The 15946-nt window shown below is 44.1% G+C and overlaps 1 protein-coding gene across 2 annotated transcripts in view; it reads left to right on the top strand.

Moving 5' to 3' along the window:
* rspo2 (R-spondin 2) overlaps positions 1-15946 on the top strand; it is a 55230-nt gene that overhangs the window by 16415 nt on the left and 22869 nt on the right. For both annotated transcript variants that reach the window (XM_070912518.1, XM_070912519.1), the window contains exon 2: positions 7192-7380. In XM_070912518.1, the coding sequence (XP_070768619.1) occupies positions 7192-7380 (189 nt within the window). The remainder of the gene's footprint in view (positions 1-7191; positions 7381-15946) is intronic.

Here is a 15946-nt window from a genome sequence, read left to right as displayed (position 1 = left end):
GCACTAAAAAAGTGAAGCTTTAAATTGGCCCCCATTTTCCAGTGGCCCGTTTGAACCGCGGCTGCCTGTTTTACCCATACACGATATAAACCGCCACCCTTTCAAGTGAAGGTTCAACTCTCTGCGCTGCCCGCCTCGCCCGGTGGATCTGTGTCACAGGAACACTTTGGCCGAGCTAATACGTCTGACAGCAAATGTGTTTGCTCAGTCTCAAGCTGCAAAATCATTATAAGCAGCAGGACTGTCCTAAATTATAAACATGTGCTTACAGTATGATCTGTTAAAGTAAACTGGGGGAAAAAACGTAGATCCTAAAACCTGACTATTTCCAGCTGGGAAAGAGTCGGAGGCAAGTCCAACATATTTTCTGCTAAATTGGAGCAGAAATGTGCCTTCAGCGCACAGGCCCGAAATACCCCCCCTCTTACCCCTTCTGTTTTTTCTCTGCAATCTTTGAGCTAAGTGCAACTTCCAGTTCCATGACAAATAAAGTCACGGGCCTGAAAAGCCGGGCGGTTTGATGTCATTTTCCATGTACCAGCTTTTAACGAGCTTGAACAATGTTGAGACATTACAACGGCTGGTGAACTGTGAGTGCGAGGTTTGACACTGTTGGCTCTCCTGCCTTTTACAACAACAAGAGCGTAAGCCTGGAGAGTTTAGGTGGTTTGAACAGGCATCCAGAAAAGCGGCTGTTTCTTCTTACGGCTCGGTCTGCCGCCAGTCGGCTGGTGGCTGCAGTGCTGCTCTGTCCCGCATCTGCCCTTTTCCCTCTCCCAAGCTTTCTCTTTCTCCTCTAAAGTGGAGCAGCAGTAAGCTTATACCATCATTTAGGGGGAACAAGGGAGGTGGACAATAAACAATAATTGTCTCAGTGCCACGAGGAAAGCGTATAATTCTGTTGGTGAATGTGATGCTTTCCACATGAGAGCACAAATCTTCTTGACCTGCTGCTGCTATGCAACTCCAAGACTTGAGGTTTTGCCATCGCTGCCTCTTTACCATATGACATTTACAGTTAGTATAGATGTAGTGAATAAAGTGAATACCTTTTCTGTTGTGTTATGCGATGATATCAAACTTTCTCATATGGGCTGTACTGTAAGGGCCTTTTCCAAACAATGGGTAGTGTGGCTGCTGGTTAGTTGCATTCACAGTCTGTATTATTAGATTTACATACCAGGGGCCCTTGGAGAAATGGAGGAGAACTGTGAGAATAGAAACAGTTGTGTTTTAATATAGGCTCTTGTCCTCCATGTGCTATCTTTGGAATCCACTGCTGCGTTATGATATTGCTTCAAGTCTGTTGCATTTCCAGCTCAACTCAGTCCTCAATCAAGACACACAGTCGATCCAGTGGGTATCATTTTCCATCTAGCGTGGTGTTAAAATCATACGAGACGAGATAAACTAGGGTCTAATCAAAATGACCACATCATAAGCCTCTTTTATAAACCTCTATGCCCAATATCATCATCTACGAATGTGGATACATTTCAGTTTATGTTTAACATTTAACTATATGCATGATTTTTTACAGGGGATGGAATAAATAATACTTATAAAAGTAGTGGTAGCAGGTTAAAGAGGTGATGACGAGATGGGGTTTGTTCTGAAAGAAAACATCTTCTGTGCTCGCTGAAGCTGCTCAGTGGGCAAGTCTGTGATTGAAGTGAGCAGCTGAGAGGAGAGAAAGAGGCATGTAACCACTTTTTAAAAAAAAGAAAATCCTACATCTGATAGAAACAACACATTTATATGAATGTTTTGACATTACCTAATCCCATTTTGTCCATAAAACATGAAACATAAGGAAACGCTCCTAAAAGTTTAAGTAACTTATATTAAAAATCAGATACGGTCCAGTTTGTGTTGTTTAAATTATACTGATTCTCATATTATAATACAGATGTCAAATATAAACACCTGAAGTATCAGTATCGCACGGAAAATGTTTTTTTGTTTTTTTTATCAGTCGGTCTGCAAGAGCTTCAGTGAAACCCTATGTAAGAATGTCTTCTTGTTCTCAATGTTAAATTCAGGGCTCTAAAAGAAACACAAAAATTATGTGCAATTTGCCTTGTTAGGGTTTCAGGTTGCAGAAAGTTGGAATGGGTCAATGTGAATGATTTCATGGGTAACGGTAGGTGAGTGGAAGGCAGGAAGTTAGCCGGGCCGTGGGTGGAACCCCCTGTATATGTGGAGGTTTTTTGGCAGCCCTGAGAGCAGTCTGTCACGCTTGCTTTGGACTCATAAAAACGTACCTGAGCCGGAGTTTGGGTTTCTGCTGGATCTCACTGCGGCCCTAATTGCTCTTGAGCTGCTTCAGAGCAAACCTCCCAGCAAGCCTACGGCTGCAGAATGAAAGTGCTGCGCTCCAAACATGCCGTCATTCTTCATGTTGTGAATCAAAGACCAAAACCTCACCTGAACATGCTAAATATTTATCAATGAATGTCTGCACGGCCATTTAACCGTGTCATGTAGATTTTACGGTCTAAATTATGCTTTTTGTAAATTGTCAAATGCAATTGTTTCAAAGATGATGATGACCAAAACATTAGTTAGAGTTGGATGAGAAGATTCATACCACTCTCACGCCTGTACCGTAAATATGTAACTGAAGCTTGCAGCCGATTAGCTTAGCTTAGCATGAAGACTAGAAACGGGGGGAAACAGCTAGCCTGGCTCTGTTAAAAGGTAACAAAATACACCTACCAGCACCTCTAAAGCTCACTAAATAACATTTTATATAATTTGTTTTATCTGTGTAAAAACCAAAAACGAAAAAATGATAAGTTGTTTTTTGTACAGAGCTAGGCTAGTTTTTTCCCCCGTCTCTAGATTTTTTTGCTAAGCTAAGCTAACGGGCTGCTGGTTGTCAAGATAGCGACTTCCCAAAATGTCAAAATATTCTTTTAAAACATACACATTAGCTAAATTGAATCTTGTAAATGCAAATGAACAAAGGGATTCCCTGTGTTAATGCATTTGTCACACAATCCTCCTCAGTCTAGCTGCCGCAATATATTGTCCTATATAAGAGTCCTTCATGTGGTTCATGTACAAGAGCAACATCTCTCTGCCTTGTAGACATGACACATTGAGGCACTTATTACGTCTTTGTCTTAAAAAGTCTTCTTCAGGGATGTTCATATGGACCCTGGTTTTTGTAAATACAATACTTGAGGCTCAGAGGGATCTTCAGTTAGCGTCTGAAGTGGGAACGGCAGATTTGTTTGGTTTCACGTAATATGTGCTCCGTGGTTGAAACCGTAAACTGCATCGGTTTATCGTGTGCAGGGAGTGGCACTGTGGATGGCGCGTCTCGAAAAAACCACGTACGGTAAACCTGGTATCCATAATCTCACAGTGACCGCTTTCTGTGCGTCTTCTCAGTCTGTCTGGGTCACTCTCAGTTTCAACCTGATTGACAGAAGAAACACGAGAAGAGCCGAGGCATTACATGGTTTGTGGGGAGAAGAAGAAGTCATAGAGGGCAGTCGAGCATGTGTCGAAACATGACACATAGCGTGTTTTTTTAGCATTCGGACGGACTTGGGGTAGAACGTGTCTGCTGTTTGAGAACAAGAGAAAGACACAATATGCAAAACAAAAAACCACATCCATAACTCAGAACACATCCCCCAGCACACTAAACATACAGCTTTATGTTCCTGCCAAATTACGTTAAGCTGCAATGATCTATAGAGACTTCAGAACTAACACTTAACCCATTTCCCTTTGATTTTCTCTTCTTCAGTGCCACTTAAAAACATGGCCGCTACATGCTTTGGCAAACTGTTTTCAATTTTCATGCCAATAAAGCATGCTGAGGTAAAAGGTTTTATTCTCAAGACTCTTCCAAATACTTTTTCCCCCTACATTTTCTGCTCTGCTGTAAAGGTACTTTAAAGCTACTCTTATATTTCTTCTGGTACTCCAAAATCACATTCATATGAATGAGTGTTTTCTTTAAGAATGGCTGAAACCTGCTGGCGGTCGACAGATTGATGTAAAGTGCGCTAGACATTATGCCGGTAGTGTAGGACGTGAGTTGGACAGCGCTGCTCCAGACACTGTGAATTGTGGCCTCCTTCCTGACATACCTGTGGCCTGAACCTCCAAACCTTTCCACAGACACACACACAAGCTAATCTCCCAAGATCAGCACCAAAAGAGTTTCTCTCCACCGTATACAGTCTTTCCTTCCCCCTTTTTCTTCCCCCAACTGTACGCTAATTCCAGGATGTGGGATCTGCTGCATTCAAGCGGCGTGTGATTATGTTGCGCGTTGCGAGATTAGCAACCAGCACAACAAATGTTTGACAACAAAGAGTGAGCAGGATTTTTCAGCCAGGGTCATGATGGGACTTTTCAGTGACTGTAATTTCCCTGCTGATTGACTGGCCAGTGATCTAAGATGACCACAGGCCCTGATTCTATTTTTCTATTATTGTTCGGTTAGTGTTGTTAGCACGCTGTTAATAGTTATAGAGTTGAGCCCGCTCAAAATGGGCTGGAGAAGGAAGCTTTCCAGCCTCGCAGTCCTTTAACTTTTTGCCAAGTTGGCTTTCCCTTTCTGTCAGTGTTGTGTTCAAGTTTGGCGAGGGCAGAGGGAGTAAATGTGACCAAGTTAATGTGAATGTCAGTTTGCCGTAAACACATCCAGACTGTATATGCTACAGAAATATATGGTTAAGTGTGAGGTTTGGGCTAATGCTGCAGTGTAGTTTTACTGAATGGAAGGACTGACAGAATGAAACACGAGATATATTTGAGAAATTATATTTGTGGTGTTACCTGGCGAGAAAAATACTTTTTAATACAGCTGCAATTACTTTTTTAAAATAAAAGTGGCATTTACTGTGTTTTTAGCGTGTTTTAATGTCATTTTATACGTGTGATATATAAAAATATCAAGACATAAATGCCTGCAGATTATTTTAGCAATTCCTGTAAGGCTGACTGTATGACTTAAAAACTATATCAGAAAGTAAAAAAAAACAAAAAAAACATTTGTACATTTGATAAGCTGTACTGTAAGCCACTTGTAAACTTGATAAAAAAGCACCTGTGTCCAACAAGCCAACTGACTCTGAGGATGTTGTGTTTAATTGAGAGACGACCTGCATTGGCACAGCTCATATAAGAAATAATGATATCTTAGCCACGGGACTGACAGTTGAACATAAGACACAATTTCCCTCTGAGAATTGGAAGACCCAAAAACTAATCTTAATTTGGGGTTTTCATTTCTCCTCCATGTCTCACCGAGCCAGTGCCGACTGCAGATGAACAATCCCCAGTCTGCGTGATGAATAGGCTTGGAGCGCACACGCTGGCGCTGCCGTGATCGATGGGGGTGTTGCAGTAAGCCTCGTCCCTAAGGACCATCAGGGACACACTCTGATTAGCACTTAATCTACCTCCATGCACCCCGGCTTCAAGAGAATGAGCACAGTTTGACAGAGCCGGCACTACCTCTCGAAAGATGGTCTCCCAGCACTCCGGCAAAAGAAATGAAAAAAAAGATGCGTCTGACATTCGCTGACTGATTTTCACATGATTACAAACTGATGCTTGCACTGGGCCCACTTAGCGCTCACTCTCGTCTTGGTGAATCAGTTCAGAGAAATCTAATATGCGGATCCACGGCCAGTAACGCAGGCATGCTCTGCTCTGTCTCTCAGGGTTTGTCCAGTTTGCTGCATAGTGTTTTATTAAGCGTTGTGGTAGGTCGCTCAGTTTGAGCGGCGCTGTTACCCGGTCCCTGCTTGTGATATTTAAGACTTGGCTTAGATCAATTGAAGTGTCTCTCGTTTGGAGAGATTGGATTCGCCCAAGGACATTTTCCTGTAAACGGGACGCTAAGGAGTTTACACTGAAAGTCACTTATTGTGGAATGGACTGTCTTTTTACTGGCTCCTTTGTCTTCCGCAGGCAACTCGAGCCGAGGCAAGAGCCACTGCGGTTTTGGGGCCTTTCATCGGCTGTCTCAACACAATTGTTCAGGAGGCCAGCTCTGACCAGAATTAATGCAATATTCACATTCATAACCAATCAGCATTCGAACGTCAAGAGGGGAGCCAGAGTTTGCATGAATGACAAATTGTTGAATTGAACATATTTACTATGAATTAGTGGACATCCTGCTGATATATCTATTATGGTCGTTTTGGTTTTATTCTTGTACTCGGGTTGTCTTCTACTGGTCAGCCCTCCCACAGTTGAGTCTGTTGCCTCAAGTTCACCCCGTCCTTGTTATTGGGTGAAGTCAGGGCCATCCACAGATGAGTGATGATACAACGGTCTAACAGAATTCGGCTTTTCTGTTACTAGAACAGCCTTCCGACCCACCATGTTAGATGCGTCTTCCAGTGCGGCTCAAGCAAAAAATAACAATAGCACTGACCTCATCTTAAAAAACATTCTCTCAGGCCCTCTACATACAATGAGCTGTAGGGGCTATGCTCACTGTAGTAACCCTAACCCCAATTGGGTTTACGTCACCATCATGCAACAAGTAGCAGGAAATTTGAAAAACAAAATGGACCTACGTAGACTTCAATTTCAATTTTACACAGAAGAAAGCACTGGCAATAATCCTCCTTCGGCACAAGGGATGGATGCATCCAATTACCAAACCACCAATCTCTGGTCACTTTTATGCTACATCATCTCTTTAGTTGCTCATTGAAAGGCCATTGACAAGCATTGTGCAAATCTGCCTCGGTGTACAGGGCCTTAGTCAACTTTGGAAGCCAGATAGCTTGAACAACCACATTTGAAGGGGTGAAAAGCCGGGAAAATAGAAAGGGGTGAGACATGATGACATGGAGATAACTGCGCACCGTTCATACAATCTCTCCTCAGAGGCATTCATGGTGTTGCACTTGTTTACACACATGAAATTGACAAGTAGTTGTGTGACTGAATGAATGAATGAATGAAAAAAGAGGTCTTTTTCACTTCTGCACATGCAGCCAATCGCTGTGTGAAGCTGCCGTGCTCGTTGGAGCGTTGTTACAAAATGGGTTGGAGGCAGCCCTGAATGGACATCATAAAGAGTGTGTGAGTGGGTTTGTCCATCCAACAAGCACATCGGTGGAAGCATGCTGACACCTTCATGTATCTAATTCCCTCTTATTAATCACCTTTGCTGTTTACTCTACTGTGTTTGTCCTGCAGCTAGCTATGGAGCGTACCCCATCTGTAAAGGCTGCTCGGTGTGCTCCAGGGACAACGGCTGCGTAAACTGCCAGCCCAAACTCTTCCTGTTCCTGCGGAGGGAGAGGATGAGGCAGTACGGGGAGTGTCTTCACGACTGTCCAGCTGGATACTACGGCATGCGGAGCCCCGAACTCAACATGTGCTCCAGTAAGTCCTCTTGAGGTTAACCCACCCTGCCTTCCTCTCACTCCACCTCTACCCCCCCGATCTCCCACACTCTCCCCTCCTTTTCCCAACACCCCCCACCACGCATGCCCTCAGCTTCCCCTTTTCCCACAACACATAATTTATTGTCAATTACCCAGAGGAGACACACATACCTCGCAATTTGGACGGCTCATCTGTTCACACAGGTGGATGTAAGAGGTGAAGTCTCGTCTGAGCAGCGTCTCCCCCAGGAGTTAAGAGAGACTAGCAGCTCGTTTCTCATTTCTTTTTAACACTCCCTTTACACTTACCAAACATCCTATAGTCACGGGGATGTTTGAAGGCATGAAATCCAGGTGCAAATGCAACCAAGATGCACTGAAGATTCGGCCAAACCCACTCTACAGACTTGTATCTTCACATTAAGAGCAACATGTAAAAACCAGCCCTTTCGGCCATGTCATTCAATATCAACTGAACTACAAAGATGATTATATATTAGCATCAGGGCATGAAACTCACTCCTTTTGTCGACTGTCTGCAGGGGCTCGTGGATTGAGAATTTCACCAGACAGAGTCATTTCTTGGCAGCCAAAGTAGCTTTTGACTTTGAACAGAAAGCCAGTCACAACTGAAGTGTCCAGATCCTCCACCAACAACTGTACTTTCATTGAAGTCTGATGAGGACAAACAAAGCATTAAGAGGAGCAAACAAAGATTAAGACTTAAGATTAGTAGTTTATTTATGAGGAACGCAAACATGATCTAATTCTAAGCTTGTCTCATTTTTAATAATTGTTTCAATGATAAAACCCTATTAGGTATTTTGCTAATAGTCTTCTCATTGGTGCTCATAGTACTCTTGTGGACTGCAGTAAATGTTGTAAATGTTTTGTTTGTTTTTTTCCACTACAACTGTTTTGTGGAAAACATTGTTTTGGTTTAATAACTTGAAACAGACCACACCTTTGGTCTCTCACACTCTGAATTATGTTTTAGTATTAAAACAATAACAGTGAAAAATTGAAACGTTCTCATGATTCTCGTTAAAGAATAACTCTAAAATCCAATTAATAAAATGTCTCCCTCTCCTCCTCATGTAGCACCCCGATCTCATAACCTTATTTTAACATGGAATATGCTCTGAGAGAGAGAGAGAGAGAGAGAGAGAGAGAGAGAGAGACTGACTTTATAGGTTTACTCGGAGCCCGAGGTGTTGGCTGAGTGTTTCATATGAAAACAGAGAGGAACTTGAACTCATTTGGTTCCCTGAGCCAAACTCCTGACAGACGCACTAAAATGAAGCCCCAGAGGAGGGCGTCCGGACCTTTAGGCCCAATAATGCGAACATGTAGCAACCGCAGGAAGAGAGAAAAAAACCCAACCCATTCTGCTTACCCAATCACTGCCAACCTACATGCAAGTACATCCAGTGGCTCCATTTGAGTATGAACATACAATACAATGCTGCTCATTGTAACATGTTACAATGAGTCCGGTATTAGTTTGGCATTGGTGTGAGGATGTAGGGTAGCCTCTAACAAGAAAAACGTGACTCCTGCTGAGTACTTACATGTTGTTGTGTGTTCTTAGATGTCTTGCTAACGTTAGTCGCTGCTAAGCCTGCGTTCAGAACCCTGCGGTTTCACTGAGGGACGGGACTGCTGGAGAGCTGCATGCAGTCACCGATCCTATCGCTAAGCTAGCAGTTGATGGTTAGTAAATACCTCAAAAACGTAGCTGCATGCATGCTGCATGTTAAACCATACGGTCTCGTTTTCTGTTTCCACCCGTGTTGAATACAGAGAATGTGAGGTGTGGGTGCGGAGGCTCTGGAGTTCATAAAGGCCCTATTTTTCATGTAATTTGTCCAACACTGTCCTTTATTCAAACGTTTAAAAAAAATCTCAATCTAACATTATCTGAATGGAAAACAGGAAGAGATACTTTTGGATTTTAATCTCATTTGGAAAGTAAAGATTCCCAAACTGTCAATATTTTAGCAAATGTTGCAGCATCTCTGTGTCATTTAGGCTTCTTCTTCTTCTGCGATCACAGTTTTTTTCTGAAAGATTCTTGTCTAGTGCAGTATTTAACCAGTAACAGTCATTTCACCCCATTTTCATGACTCAGAGAAAATTGGAAGAGAAAGACATCTTGTTCTCTGGTGAAAAGTCTTTTTATTTTCTTTTTTTTTTTTTTACTTTAACCCTGCTATCCTAACCGCTGTATCCCCATGCTGGGTGAGTTTTGACTTTAACTGATCCTGATGTGCGGCAAGTTAATCTGGATCCATCTCCGTACAAAGTGCTCATAGAACAACATCTTGTATTGTCACGTAGCATCAGATCTCAGAGCGAGACCCTCTTTGATGTGATCGCTGCTTCAGTCATGGCTCTCTAATCCAGTTTCCTATTTGACCCTCATTCTCAGCTGTGCTCTGCACGTCATTTTCACTAAACAGTTCACGTCCAACCTCCATAAACGGATATATATTTATTGGGTTGGAAGCTAATTGTCGGGTCAGTGAATATTCTCTGCGAGTTGACACAGGCAACTGGTACGCAAGAACTCAAAGGCACAGTGGACAATCGATGGTGAGGGGTTCTCGGCCGACACGGTCAGAGCTGCCGTGTGCTCCTGGTTTCCAAAGAGGCCTGGAACGTGGCATTACGTCTCTGTTATCATGAGCTTTTTAAACACAGGCCCTGAAATCACTTAGAGAGCAGCTGCTTATTATTACACTAAAGTTTGTCTGTGTGATCTTATCTCATTCAAGAATTTCTTTTTGTGTGGACTGCCTGGGTAAAGGAAAACAAGAGCTAGACAAGCAAGAGGTTTATACACTACAGCCACTCGCTGGCTGAAATCTCACTTTCAGTTTTTTCTGAAGGGCTTCCTGAGGCATGTGACAGAGAGAGCTGTGGGTGGAGACGAGGGATGAAAATGTTTTACTCTGTGAGCTAGCAATAAGATGCAGGAAAGTCACACAGATAGTTTGACCGATAAGGAGTTTAAGGCTGCTTTAATACTGCTACTTCTAGACCGAAATATCTTCTTTTTAATGGTGGGAAAGAAAACATTCTTTAGTATTCCTTTTCAGCCTCATGTGTGGGTTATAGCCTATCCCAGCATGCACTGGGCACAAAACACTAGATAGGTAAAAAGCTAAAACATTACCTGTGTGATATATTCAGCATTAACATTTTTTGAAATAATTTATTTATGTTAAGTGTCACTTCATGCTTTAAATTCAGGTGTCAGGTGAAGTTTTTTTTTAGCCATTTAGCTAACCACCTGGTCTTGTAAATGTATGACTTTGTGAGTTGAGGATTGTCCAAATGCACCATTAGTTTTGAGGGTAAACTGTCTCATTTGGGGGAGGAGGAGCAGATTCAGCATGGCCTTCTGGTCCTCTAAAAGAGCCACATTTATGGACCTCAGTCTTTGGAGTCAGTCTCACCTAGTAGCAATTTACTGCAGACTTTCAACTTCATAGTCTTTCGGCTATGGGCGCAAATATGAGGAACTTTTAAACTTAGGCCACATTTGAACATTAGCTAAAAGAAGTATCTCAATATCTCAGTTACAGTATTTACGAATACAAGTTTTTGTACATTTACAAGTATAAAGGCAGAAATCAAACAGAGAGAAAAGAAACAGAATTATTTTCAGTCGTGCAATTTGCACATATGTAAAGAAATCAGCCTTCATTGCTGGTTTTAGAGACTCTATAGTTTGAGTGTAACCACCTACTGTATTTCCAGCACTTCATAAAAGACCAGAACCCGCCCAGTATACCATAATTCAGAATCCTAATTTATTGGCCTATATTACCGACTAATTTCTCAGGACTACTTAAGAAACTGTGCCTCACTTGATGAATTTCAAATTTAAGGCTCACTGTTCTGGGGGATTTCCCTACACTGCAGGGAAAATAACACCACAATCAGAGCCAAAAACAATGGGAACGATACTTTCCGCAACGTAACATAACTGGAAGCCCATTTGCAGCTTCACTTCACCTGGATTCCAAAGAGGCCTGTGGAATGGGAGCCACAGTGTTAACTACAGATGTAGCTGGTTCGTTAGCAATGCCTTCTTGTTGCATAATACCTTTCTGTGTGTCCATATATTATGTTCCTGGGTCTCCTGGGCTTTGCAAGAACTCCTTTCAGCAGCTAATGGTCGGGTTGATATGAGCCATAAACCATATGCAGTAACTCCAGTGTTATCCACCGGGGTTCTTATCAGCCGCCCAGAAGAGGCCCCCACACTAGTGTCTGTGGGTGTCAACCCACTGCTCGGCAGGGAAGATTTGTAACAACGGTCACGCAGTGTGCTGCTTTATGTACAGCCAAATCTGTGTGAATGCGGTGCAGTCATGCTCTCGCCTCAGTCACATTTCATAATACCTCGGTTTTAACATACATTCCCGAGCCAAAGCATATTCAGTCATTTTGTATCACAAGCGCGCTCTCTGGCTGAAAGAATTACGAGCTGAAAGGCGACTATCAGAGCTGTCTTTTAAAAGAGAGAAAGTGTTGAGAGGGTCAGCATGGGAGCAAGGCTGCATTCAAAACTTCCTCCCTCGGGGTGTATTATGGACCCCCCACTGCTACACACACACACACACACAGTCTAGCCACCAACCCAGTTGCCTTACCCCACTGCAGCAGGCTTTAGAGCGCGCAGAAACCCCAGCTGTGTTCGCTGCCAACCAACAACCAGTCTGATCAAGGCCTGAGATTGCCAATATCCTGGAAGCGTGGTTTAAATATCACAGCTCATTCAGTGCCAGCGTAATGTGCCACTAGAGACTCTGCTGTCGGACGTAATTGTTTTGGATTGCCAATTGTGCTTTCTTTCTTACTGCATTTCTCGGACTTAGGAAATCTCACCAAATCCCATTGTTCTCGCTGTTTTGTCACATCAAATTAGGGCTGGAAGTAGGAGATGACTGGATGTACCTTTTTCCAAGATCGTTTCAGTTTTAAAGAACATCATGGGAATTTGTTGGGTTGGGGGTGGAGCCTTGCATCATGGGTCACAGCCAAATGGGTACCAAGGCTGTGTAAAGGAACTAACATGGGTTTTGCAACCTTTAGTTGGCAGCGCTGTCTCCCGTTCTGCCTCTCCGTGGCTCTCATTCAAGCTCTCTCTTTCTCGCTCTAATTCTGAGCTTGTGGGTATTTCCATTGCACAGTCTGACCAACAACGAGACCAGTTGCTTTTGGCCTTTGAGCCTTACCAAGGGACATTTAATCATCACAGCTTTACTAACTGCACTTCCAGATTTGCCAGACAATACAATGGACCCACCAAACCAAGCCCTCTCCGAGGACATTACAGCTAGACGTTGTTTTTCTCTCTCAAAACACTGCGTAATTGTGCATACTGCATACTATAGTGAGGGTGGAATGGCTGTCTGTGCTTGACCACCATCTGAAGCTTGAGCTGTCTGTGTGTATGCTGGAGCTGGCTGAGCAGATACAGGAGCAGACCCGGGTATATATGACTGTGTTCCTTGGGAATGAAGACATTAGGAGGACCTCTGACACATCTGCCATCCCTGTTCTCTCTCTGGAAGATGCTGATTGACAGGAACACCACCTCTGCTTCACCTAGCTCCACGCCGGTGTGCGTAGGAGCACCCATGTGGAAAAAACAGCACGGAGAGAGTTGGGAAGAACATGGCAGCTCTGGCCTTTGCCATGAACTCCTGCCACCCGCAGCTCCACACGACATGGCTGGGTGGCAGCGAGCAAGCCAGAGCTTCCATGTCAGCCAAACCTGGGGCCTAGAGAGAAGGTCGGAGCTGTTCAACGCAGCTTGGAGGCGAAGGATGGAAAAATAGGGCTTGTTTTCCCCCTCACACTGCCAGGCCTTTTTACGACATGGACACTCCTGCTGCGCAACATCGGGTCTGGTTAGCTTTCTGGAGGAGGCTGACACTCTCTCGGTAGACTGATGAGTGGTCTGACAACCCACCTCCCGCTCAGATAACGTAAAAGACTCTGTCTGGAACACGAGAGATTCATCAATCTTCAGGAAATGATTTAGCACCCTTTCCTTACACAGTGAATATTCATGTAAATAAATAGAGTGATTACACATGGTGCTGTCAGCCTGCAGAGGAAGCTGTTGACTGAAAGTGACATGAGGCTTTGAGTGTCCGTGATAAAATCGATGGGTTCCCTATCCAGACCACAGTTGAGGGACTGGCTTCTGCCAAGCATGCACCATTAGATCACAAGTGATGCTCTGTGACTCATCTATGAACTTCAAATGCACTTGACATGCAAACCAAGTGCAAACTCAAACAAACAACAAAAAAGAAAAAGTGTAACAGCTATACGGATTACGGCGGCACTGGTGCACAGCTGACGACATCTCTGTAAATCGTGCACCCTCAGCCACTTCACTGGCAGCTTTTTGAATTTCCTCTCAGTGCTGAAACACAAGGCTTTCCCTCCTGTGTTCATAATATAACTCCCGGCCAGAAGCAGGCCGGGAGATAATGATGATAATACGTTTAAGTCCCAGGAACACTGGGCCTTCAATGGGATCTGATGACCTCATTATTTCTCATTAGTCTCCCTGAGGCACCTAGATGAAGACTTTAAAGGTGGTCCAGAGGTTAATCCCACAGGGAGAATGAACCCGCTCCCCTGTATCTGTTCCTGGAGATGCCGGACAAGCTGCCTGACTGGCGACTTGGCCAGCGATCAGTGTGGGAGCTTCTCCAGTGTCACAGATAGGCCACGCTGTCCCAGATAGCCTTTTGCCAGATAACTGGACAGAGGGATAAATGTCTGTCATAGTGATCCCTTCCGACCCACCTCATTCTCTGATGACCTCTGACCCTCCAGCTTTGCCTTCCTGCATTCTAAATCCCATGGAGCCACATTGATGTGTCATCCACCTCATCCATCTCACAGAGCGACAGTATTGCTTATCTTCTATTTGGAAAACAAGATTTCTGGGCATTTGCGCCATTGCCTTACCACATCCAAAACTGAAACCAACAGTGATGTTTTAATCAAAACCCTTGTCAAGTGCTACTGCCGCTGCAAGGATACAGTGTTTCGCACATCTGTGTTGCTCGTATTTACTGTCAATAACTGGGGATTGCACAACAACCTCAGTGCTTGAGAGTACTGCCAGATGTTCTTGTTCCCCCTTTTACTCTTTTATTTTTTTGTTTGGGAGCTAAAAGTCTCCCAGGTGATGACAGGCCTGGGAAGTGTGAAGGGTAAAAGACAGCTTTGTGCTTTCCAATTAGCTCGGTGATTTATTATCCTGCTCCCTGAGACGAGCCCAATAGTCTTGTATCAAACCCAAGCCTGAATGATTCCGTTTCACCCAGAAAGTGGATGAGAGGCAGAGAGCAAAAAAAAGGACAGTAAAATGCATTTATACCTCCCTTAGACTCACACATTCCACACCAAAATCTCTACAGCACTACTGTTACTCCAGAGATCCAAGACATGTTGAGCCATAAGATACAATAGAGCAAAAGTAATACCTAGATAAGCTACATTATGTCAGCTGATTGACTTAATAACATAAAAATGGTGTGAGGATGCAGGAAAGAGATCTATGGTCAGTGGATCTACGTTTCTTGGAATTTGGAGTACAGCTTCATTGCAGAGTGGGTTTATCTCCAGCCATATCTGATTGGTATGTGTGTGTTTGTGCATATGTGTGTATGTGTCCATGGTTTGTTTAGACTGGTCGGGAAAGCGTGAGACCAGAGTGAGTGGGCAGAGGCCATACTTTAGGGTTCAAAGTAAAGCGGGGAGGGACCCCCTCGTTTTGGAGGAATGTCGAGGAGGAGGCCTGATGGTTAGCTGGAGATGGTGTAATTAAGGGGTGTGATTGTGAGAACCTTCCCTTCAAGGCCCTGCAAGGGTCACAGATAAAAGAGCAGCCCTCAGCCTCTGCCGCTCTCACATGTGGAAAATCACAGTAACGTAGGTTTTACACGTCGAGGTAATGCGCACGCGCTAATGCATGGTTGCATCCCCGTGTGTGAGACGCAGTCAGAGGAGCAGATGACACCCTACCTGGGAAGCCCCCTGCAAGCTGTGGGAGGCGGTGGCTGCAGGTTACAGATTGTGCTTCCCCGACACTGGAAGCCTGTTGAGCAATAGGGCCACATAGAGCTTCTGAGGAGCGTCATAAATTAGACAGTTCTGGGAGGCTCCTTCTAATCATGTGGGCCTGTGCGTCGCCCTGCTGGTGTGGTTGTTGTAATTTGGCCCTGCCTGACGTGCTATTTGCAGAGTAAGAGCCTGATGACACATTGCCGAGCCTTTCTTTGCAAGCGCGGCACTGTGTGTCATGCGCAGCGGCAGGGCGTGGTGTGTGTGTTTGCTGACTAAATGCATTCAGCATTTGTTTGGCAAGGCGGCACAAAATGTTGTCATCCCCCCGTGCATCCCCCTTTCCTAACCCACCTACCCTCTTTCATATTGTAGCCAAGACTTAAAGGGTCCCCACAGCTGGCCAACATCGTGATCACAAGCCATCGTTGACACTTTAATGAAAGCCTGACTTCCCA

The sequence above is a fragment of the Enoplosus armatus genome, chromosome 9, assembly GCF_043641665.1.
Source record: "Enoplosus armatus isolate fEnoArm2 chromosome 9, fEnoArm2.hap1, whole genome shotgun sequence".
Lineage (NCBI taxonomy): Eukaryota > Metazoa > Chordata > Actinopteri > Centrarchiformes > Enoplosidae > Enoplosus > Enoplosus armatus.
The sequence above is the reverse complement of the archived record's forward strand: the minus strand, read 5'-3'. Positions and strand labels throughout refer to the sequence as shown.